Source organism: Rutidosis leptorrhynchoides, chromosome 7 (assembly GCF_046630445.1).
Source record: "Rutidosis leptorrhynchoides isolate AG116_Rl617_1_P2 chromosome 7, CSIRO_AGI_Rlap_v1, whole genome shotgun sequence".
In the NCBI taxonomy this organism is placed as follows: Eukaryota; Viridiplantae; Streptophyta; class Magnoliopsida; order Asterales; family Asteraceae; genus Rutidosis; species Rutidosis leptorrhynchoides.
Genome location: NC_092339.1, coordinates 256,084,180 through 256,092,970, shown reverse-complemented (window position 1 = coordinate 256,092,970; position 8,791 = coordinate 256,084,180). Strand labels below are relative to the sequence as shown.

At 31.8% G+C, this 8,791-nt stretch overlaps 1 protein-coding gene across 1 annotated transcript; it reads right to left on the bottom strand.

Moving 5' to 3' along the window:
- Positions 1–1,680: 1,680 nt before the first annotated feature.
- On the bottom strand, positions 1,681–5,483 carry LOC139858757 (LIMR family protein At5g01460-like). Its single transcript, XM_071847594.1, has 6 exons — positions 5,373–5,483; positions 5,149–5,263; positions 3,336–3,401; positions 2,682–2,792; positions 2,505–2,571; positions 1,681–2,121 (listed from the first exon to the last, which is right to left on the bottom strand). Exons 2-6 carry the CDS (start codon positions 5,193–5,195, stop codon positions 2,074–2,076), a joined length of 339 nt encoding a protein of 112 aa, XP_071703695.1. The 5' UTR covers positions 5,196–5,263; positions 5,373–5,483; the 3' UTR covers positions 1,681–2,073.
- Between the last annotated feature and the right edge of the window lie 3,308 nt (positions 5,484–8,791).

Here is an 8,791-nt window from a genome sequence, read left to right as displayed (position 1 = left end):
TAAACAGGTAAATCAATTAATTTAATATTATATTGATAATATGTGTCACTTTTTTATATTTAATAGATATATGACATCATTAAAAATACAAGCAAATACTACAGATGCTGCCACATCAAAATGGGCTTTAAATCCTACCTTGGCAACTTCATTCTTAAGTAGTAATTTTTTTTTTTTTTTCTTTTTTTTTTTTTTTTGAACTGCGATTTTTTGGCATTAGTAGATCATTTCTTTCAACAACCCTCATCATTTGCACGTAGCACACACGTTCGGGCGGAAACCCGAACCCGATCGACGGTACCCGGGAACACATCCATTCGGGCAGTGTTCCTGAGTAGAGGTCCGTGAACGAATCCGGTAAAACCTCCCTATAGGGTCAATATATACCACTTTTATTGATATTCAATTGTTTTAAAAATAGGCTTTAAAAATAGCGGGTGTGAGTTTCTTTTAGATGGTAACGTTCAAAATTGTGCGCCCAAATCATTTGGCGAAATATGTAACCTCTTCTAATATTGATTAATCTATATAATTCTATTTTCATAAAAAAAAAAAAAAAAAAAAAAAAAAAAAAAAAAAAAAAAAACATCACGATCACTCTCAATTTTACACCCTTTATTTTAGTAGGATAAATATGTAACCTCTTCTAATATTGATTAATCTATATAATCATATTTTCATAAAAAATTAAATAAATAAATAAATAAAAGAAGACATCAGTATCACTCAATTTTACACCCTTTATTTTAGTAGATACCAAACTATAGAAAGATAACTGCCAGTACAAAATTTGAACCTAAGACCTCTTGAAGGATATCAGGCTTGCTTCATCTTTCTGTAGTTATTTTATTTTTTTTGTCAAAATAACGATAATATTAAAACAAAACCTCTTCATCAAAAAGATAAAAAAAAAAAAAAAAAAAAAAAAAAAAAGTAAAAGACAAACAAATATACAACAGATTTGAAGTTGTGATGTGGTCCAGCGGTTGGTGGTCTGCCTCCTTTAGAGGAAGTCAGGAGTTCAATCCCCGTTGACTACATATTAAAAACACAATTTCATCTCTGCCATGAAGTATCCACCCATAGCACATTTCCCATATCGTTTAGGAGTTAAAGGGGATGAGGGTTTTACTTGGTCGTGCCCTTGGATCCGTTTCAAGGTTTCTGCCCAGGCAGCGATGGGGGCGGGGTTATTATCGCTGCATCGGCATAGTCGAAACGGAAGATGATCGCAACGGGTGGTTTAGTCCCCCTCCGATGATCCCAATCGTTGTTCAAAAAAAAAAAAAAAAAAAGAAAGATACAACAGATTCACAAGTGCTGTTAGGCTCGGAAGTAGTTAACGAACCCTAAACAGTAAGCACATAGCAAAATAGAGGGTGATGTTGATGTCATTAATTCGGTTAGACTGCAAATAAAAATACACACTTCTCCGGATAACCCCGAACATAAAAAACCTCATTGCTCTTTTTACAGAAAAAAAAAATAGTATAGATTTCTCATCCTCTACTGGCTACACATGATTAATGAATTACTTACAATCAAACACAAACAATAAGGCTCCGTTTGGCTCATGGAATCCAATGGGATTCCGGCAGAATTGGAATTGAATTTAGACACGCGTCATGTCTAAATTCAATTTCAATTATGCCGGAATCCCATTGGATTCCATGAGCCAAATGGGTCCTAAGTATATATCATATCAACTTTGAACAAGTAATTCACAACGCTTGTAATTAACCTACCTCCTTCACGACCAAATAACAAATGAATTGTACACAAAAGATGAATCATGTAATGTGGCATCATGCTATTGTTCAAGTATATTGCATCAACAATATCTCATCACTGAAACCGAAAATTACTAGGACAAAATACATACAATAGTGTTGAAATCAGATGTAAGACCACCACTCAACCTCGTGAATTGATACTTCCAATTGGATGATAACTCTTCAACGTAGGATTTAGCAGTATACGCCCAATACAGAAGCCCACATAATAAATCAATTAAGAGAAATTTTGCCTCAGATATTTTTAGTTACGATTCATAAGTTTAATGCTGCAACACATTTAAGAAGATAGTTGGAACCTGCTACTCGGTTTTTTTCTCCTCCATCCCTGATCGAAAATTGGTTAAGAAAAACAAAATTTAGTTGTCAGTGTACCTTGTTAGTGTCAAATAAAGTAGTACATAAAACCAATCAGAATTACGAAAAAGCAGGAGTCCATTGGACCTGTCCTATATTGTGTCTAATTATAATTACAGTAGCATATTGCCAGTGATATCAAACTTTGTTGGAGCTTGTTGTTACCATCTATTAATCAATGTTAACATTTTTGGCACCAATTCTTTATTTATAACAGTACTTCAACACCTTGATTAAGTTATGATGATGGATATTTCTAAAAACGTGAACATTCTCGTCTTAATCATTGACATTTGATAAATCATTTGACATCACACAGATGAGATGAGAGATACTAGGAAAAGTGTAACTTACAAAGGCGGCATAATACACCAAGGTTAGTCCTGCTAGAACGACAAATGCGATTTGGAATATGTTATACCTGCCATGCCATGCCATGCCAGAAATTATTAGTAGGGGGGACAAACACAAGATCATGCATGCATGTTGCTTTAGTAGTAAGGAGAATATATATATTAGTGACTGACTTACTTGTATAAGTATTTGATTCCACGAAGTGATTGCAATGTATGACCAAATATTTCTTGGGCAGCTGTTGCTTGAGCGTAGTATGCAAACGCAGTCGAGCAAAATTGGATCACACTAAAAATACCAAAACCAAACGGTCATGACAAAGCCCAAGTACCAAGTCAAATGACCATTAGATAAATAAATAAATAAACAAGCAAACATCAAGGTATCTAAAAAAAAGTAAGGACAAGCTTTAAGTTAATACACGTTAAATAACCCTCGCAACAAGTTTTGATAACTAAACTAGGGACACTATATGGTCCCTTTGGTAATCCACCCTCTACTGGCATGCATGAGACTGCGGGATAACGGGTCACATTTATTTTGTGTTTAGTCATGTCTTCAAATGGTAAGTTTAAAGCCATCATTTATTTACCCAAACACTAAATATCTTTCACAAACTGTGAAAACTGTCTGATTTGTGTGCTTGGCTCATTCAGTCTATTTGAGAGCAAAGTTAATGGATATATGAACTCATTTATAGAAGACAGTGTACAGTGTATAACAATAAACAAAAATTAAAAACTCTAATCACACGATCTTCGGATGATAAAAGTTAAGATATTTATGGTATATTCTGGTTGTAAAACTACATATCAACACTGAACCACCCACCTGATAGAACAAAGAAGAATGAGAGCGACATTGAATAGGAAAGAGTTCATCAGAGTAGCTCCCCACCTGCAGCACGGCTTCACATGTTAATATGATGAATGCTATAGCTGACGTCATCAGGAATGACAAAAATTACTTCTCCCCTTCCCTCCTAAAATCTACTTAACACTATATATATTTACCCAAAAAAACACTATTTTATATATATATATATATATATATATATATATATATATATATATATATAGTGATGAATGATAAATTAATCATTCATCAATATTCAGATGAATGATAAATGAATCATTTATCACGAATATTATCATTCATCATCGACTTTTTAACGATTTCGTTATTTATTTATTTTTATTTTTTTGTAATTTTTGCGTTTTCTTCAAGCTGCATATTAAGAGACCCTAAAAAGATAATTTTTTCAAAAAGAAAAAAAATTGAAATTTTGCTCATCCATTCTTATCCGTTTTCAAGCTTAGCCATGTATATATATATATATATATATATATATATATATATATATATATATATATATATATATATATATATATATATATATGGATCCAGAGAGAACTAAAGGTGGGAGAGAACCTATAGAACTTACAGATTGAGATCAATCTGCACATAGATTGACCTCAGTCTGCACACGGATTGAGTTCAATCTGTGAGTTCTCTGAGTTCTCTCCCACCCTTGATTCTCTCTGGATCCTCGCCCTATATATATATATATATATATATATATATATATATATATATATATATATATATATATATATATATATATATATATATATATATATATATATATATATATATATAATATAAAATAAAATATAAATATTCATAAATAGATACATATGCCGAGAATTTGGTGAGGTAAATTGCATAATTGGTGCCATGTATTTTTAGACTTGAATTTGGTTGTGATATCTACCAAAAAAAAATGGAAGGTTTGATCTCTCAATACACGAGTTTTACAACCAACTCGTGACTAATTTGTAAATCTCAACAGATATTTTACTTTAACATATTTCCCCTCATTTAAATTTGCCAAAGTGACAAGGCTTATAATCTATTATTATCGTTACTATCTAGGATACTTATCGTTTAATTCCAATTGTATACATTACAAATAATATATAAAATAAATATTACTCCATAATTCCCTAAGATATAAATAGATAAGATATACTTCGTACATTTAGATAAGACATATAATATAGTCCGTTTACGTTTTTTTATTATGCTACTAATTATTAATTATTAATTTAGTTAATAATGAGTAGTTAATAATAGAATAATAACTAAATTAATTAAAACTAAGTTAGTTATTTACTAATTAATATTATTAATAAAAATAAACTTTTAAAATTTTTTAATACCACGAGATCTTAAACTCAAAAGAATAATAGTTTGAAAACATTAACTAATTTTGCATCATTATTTTATCCACCGTGCAACGCACGGGCTCTAAAACCTATTATAGCAAAATTGTAAAGTGATTTTAATTATGTTTTAATTACCGTGTAATGCACGGGCTCCATACACTAACTATTTTATAAAGTGTTAGCAATTTAATAATTTTATCAGGTATTATCATTTTATTGAAAATATTAGCTCTGAAAAATACTCCGTAATTGTGTGATAAACTCAATTGATTTTGCACAGTTATTTACTCACCCGTGCAACGCACGGGCTCTAAAACCTAGTATATATATATATATATGTGTATATATATATATATGTGTATATATATATATATATGTATATATATATATAAGAGTAAAATAAAAGGTCATTTTACTTCATTGGATGGATAGTGATAAACACTAGTCTCAGACCAAGCATCATTGCCCCAGCAATAACTGCAAGCAAAAGGTAAAAGCAGAAGAATGCAAAAGCCGCAGTACCCAGAAGACCTGGTGAAACAAAATTGGTTAATGCAATACAAACGTGTGAGTACACACACATATAAGTACATGTGTGTATGCATTTAAATTAAACTGCATATTAGAAATCAAAATTTACCCCAAATATCATCCAACTTTATGAAAACCTCGTTTAAGAACGATGAAAGTGGAGGATCAACCAACAAATATATCACAATGTGCACAATCCAAGCAATTGAAACAATCAACCTAACAAGAAAAGCAGAGTCAGTAGCAAATTACAATGTGCACAATCCAAGCAAATGTTCTAAGATGGGAAATATTTGGCTCTTGACCAAAAGCAAGTTGTAGGGGGGAATATTTATGACTTGCACTTGGTCTGATGCGAATCAATGCAGTAGCATGTAAAATTGCATGACCCCATATAGATACAGGGAGTTTAGTTCTCATTATCAATGGTCTAGCGATTAACTGTAAACGTTTAATCAATGACTCGGCTAAACCATTTTGTGTATGCACATGAGCAACAGAATGTTCAACAACAATTCCTATAGACATGCAATAGTCATTAAATGCTTGAGATGTAAATTCACCAGCATTATCAAGTCTCACCCTTTTAATGGTGTAATCAGGAAAATGAGCTCTCAATTTAATAATTTGGGCAAGAAATTTTACAAATGCCACATTACGGCTTGATAACAGACAAACATGAGACCATCTGCTAGATGCGTCTATTAGAACCACGAAATATCTAAATGGTCCACATGGTGGATGAATTGGTCCACATATATCACCTTGAATTCTTTCAAGAAACATTGGTGATTCTTTCTCAACCTTAAGTGGTGAGGGTCTAGTTATCAATTTTCCAAGAGAGCAAGATGTACATGGAACCATTGTATCATGATGGATTTTTCTATCCTTTAGTGGATGTCCATGAGTACATTCAATAATCCTTTTCATCATTGTTGATCCTAGATGGCCTAATCTATTATGCCATAAACTGAATACACCAGGATCAATATATTTTTCGTTAACTACCATATGTATTTCTGGTACATTTATATGTGTATAATGTAATCCAGAACTAAGTCTTGGCAGTTTTTCAACCACATGACTCTTGTCAGTGATACTTAAATATTTCTCATTTTCTGTTGTCACTGACTGATAATCATTCCCGTTAAGGTATATGTCGGAGAAACTCAATAAATTTCTGCTTGACTTGGGAGAAAATAAGGCATCATTTATTAAAAATTTTGTACCATTTGGTAGTATGAAATTTGCCTTTCCTATCCCTTTTATCAAGTTAGCAGGTCCTGATATTGTATGTATAGTTCCTTCCGTTGGTTTTAGATCAATAAAATATTTCTCGGATTTAAGTATAGTGTGTGTAGTTCCACTGTCTGCTATACATAGATCTCCACCACTTGATTGATGTTGTATTCCAGCAAAATTCATATTGAACTTCATATATAAGAAATAAATAGTGAGTACATTAATATTACACAATATTTTAAACGCAAATAGATAGTACTGAAACATTTAGCAAACATAATGACAAAGACAGACGATATTAAATCGTTTATTTTTCGAAAGACACACAACTTAAACATTCAAGAAATCTTCATATAAATCAGATGGTTTCTCAGTGACTGTTGGATCGACGTTATCCACAAAGTTTACTTCCTTTTCTTTATCTTTCAGCGAATCCTGATACATCTTAACAAGATGTTTAGATGTTCGGCAAGTATTAGCCCAGTGGCCCATTCTACCACATCTGTAGCAAGATTCTTCAGAATTTTTAGAAGAATTTTCTTCATCATCTTGTTTAGTGGGCTTGTTTTGTGGTTGATATTTATATTTTCGTGGATTATTATTTCTTTGACCACCACGGCCACGACCACGACCACGTCCTCGCCCATTATCATTACCATAAGGATGGTTTCTACCATAGTTATGGCTTTTGGCATGATGATGGTGATGGTTATTATAACCACGACCTTGCCCGCATCCTTGTCCCTGTTTATAATTATTTGCAGTATTTGCTTCAGGGATTGCAAGTGTACCAGTAGGACGGGATTGCTGATTTTTCATTAATAGCTCATCATTTTGCTCTGCAACTAAGAGATATGAATTAAGTTCAGGATATGTTTTGAACTTTAGCATTCTCAAATTTCTTTGCACTGTGATGTTTGCAGCATTCATTGTGGAGAAAGTTTTCTCCATCATGTCTGCATCACTTATTTCATGTCCACAGAATTTAAGTTGTGAACATGCATTATACAGAGCTGAGCTATATTCATTTACTTTCTTAAAGTCTTGGAACCTTAATGTTCTCCATTGTTCCATAGCAGCTGGAAGTAAAATTTCTCTTTGATTATTGAATCTGCTTTTGAGACCTTCCCATAAAACATGGGGATCTTCTACAGTCACATAATTATTTTGTAAGCATTCATCAATATGTTGATGAATAAAGCAACATGCCGTTGCTTGTTCTTTTTCAGAACAAGTGTTGTTTTCATTTATGGCTTCAAGAATGCCCATTGATTTAAGATGCATTTTTACTTTTATAACCCATGGCATGTAGTTGTTTCCAGTTGATTCTAAAGGAGTAAATTTAAGCTTTTCTAGATTCCACATTTTCTATTAAAACAAACAACATGATAAATTATAGTCACTTTATATTCATAAGTATATAAACATTAAACATAAATTTAATATAACATAAATGATAAGTAGGTGACAGTGTCGACCATATGTAAGCAATCATTAATAAATGTTATATAACATAAATATAAATATTAGTAAACATAAATGATAATTAGGCGACAGTGTCGGCCATATAAATGTTAGATAATAGAAATATAAATGTTAGTAACATAAATAATAATTAGGCGACAGTGTCGGCCATATAAATGTTAGATAATTGAAATATAAATGTTAGTAACATAAATGATAATTAGGCGACGGTGTCGTCCATATAAATGTTAGATAATTGAAATATAAATGTTAGTAACATAAATGATAATTAGAAGACAGTGTCGACCATATATTATTCAGGTGGTATAACCGATCATATATCATTTAGGTGGCAGAGCCAACCATAATTAGTATTAAGATTATCGTGCTGATAACGTGTTATAATTCAGTAGGCTTATAACTACCTTTAGAGGTTTGATTCTTGATGTTATAATTCAATAGGCTTATAATGCTAATAATGAAGTGTAAGAACAAAGATGATAATGGAGACAAAGAAAGAAACACTTTGTAAGTGTGAGAAATGGTGCAAGTTTAATGCTTGCATTCATGGCTATTTATAGCAAAAATATCACAAGTTTAGGTAATACAATAATATTACTTTTGTGTATCAATAATTGACTATCCATTTATATATATATTTATATATTATAACAGGTTGAGGATTTTCTTTTATTTAATCGATTTACTATAGGTATCAATATTTCTTCCTCCGGAACCTCTTCTTCTTCTGGTTCCTCCTCTTCTGATTCATCCTCTTCTGGTTCCTCTTCTTCCTGTTCCTCCTCTTCCGGTTCCTCCTCT

What these genes read in the sequence shown, in the direction of transcription:
- LOC139858757 (XM_071847594.1), bottom strand. Translation starts at nt 5,195, where the DNA reads ATGATGCTTGGTCTGAGACTAGTGTTTATCACTATCCATCCAATGAA. An exon ending in ATCACTATCCATCCAATGAA is followed by an intron (nt 3,402 to 5,148) that starts GTAAAATGACCT and finishes GCCGTGCTGCAG; the next exon opens with GTGGGGAGCTACTCTGATGA. An exon ending in ATTCTTCTTTGTTCTATCAG is followed by an intron (nt 2,793 to 3,335) that starts GTGGGTGGTTCA and finishes TGGTATTTTTAG; the next exon opens with TGTGATCCAATTTTGCTCGA.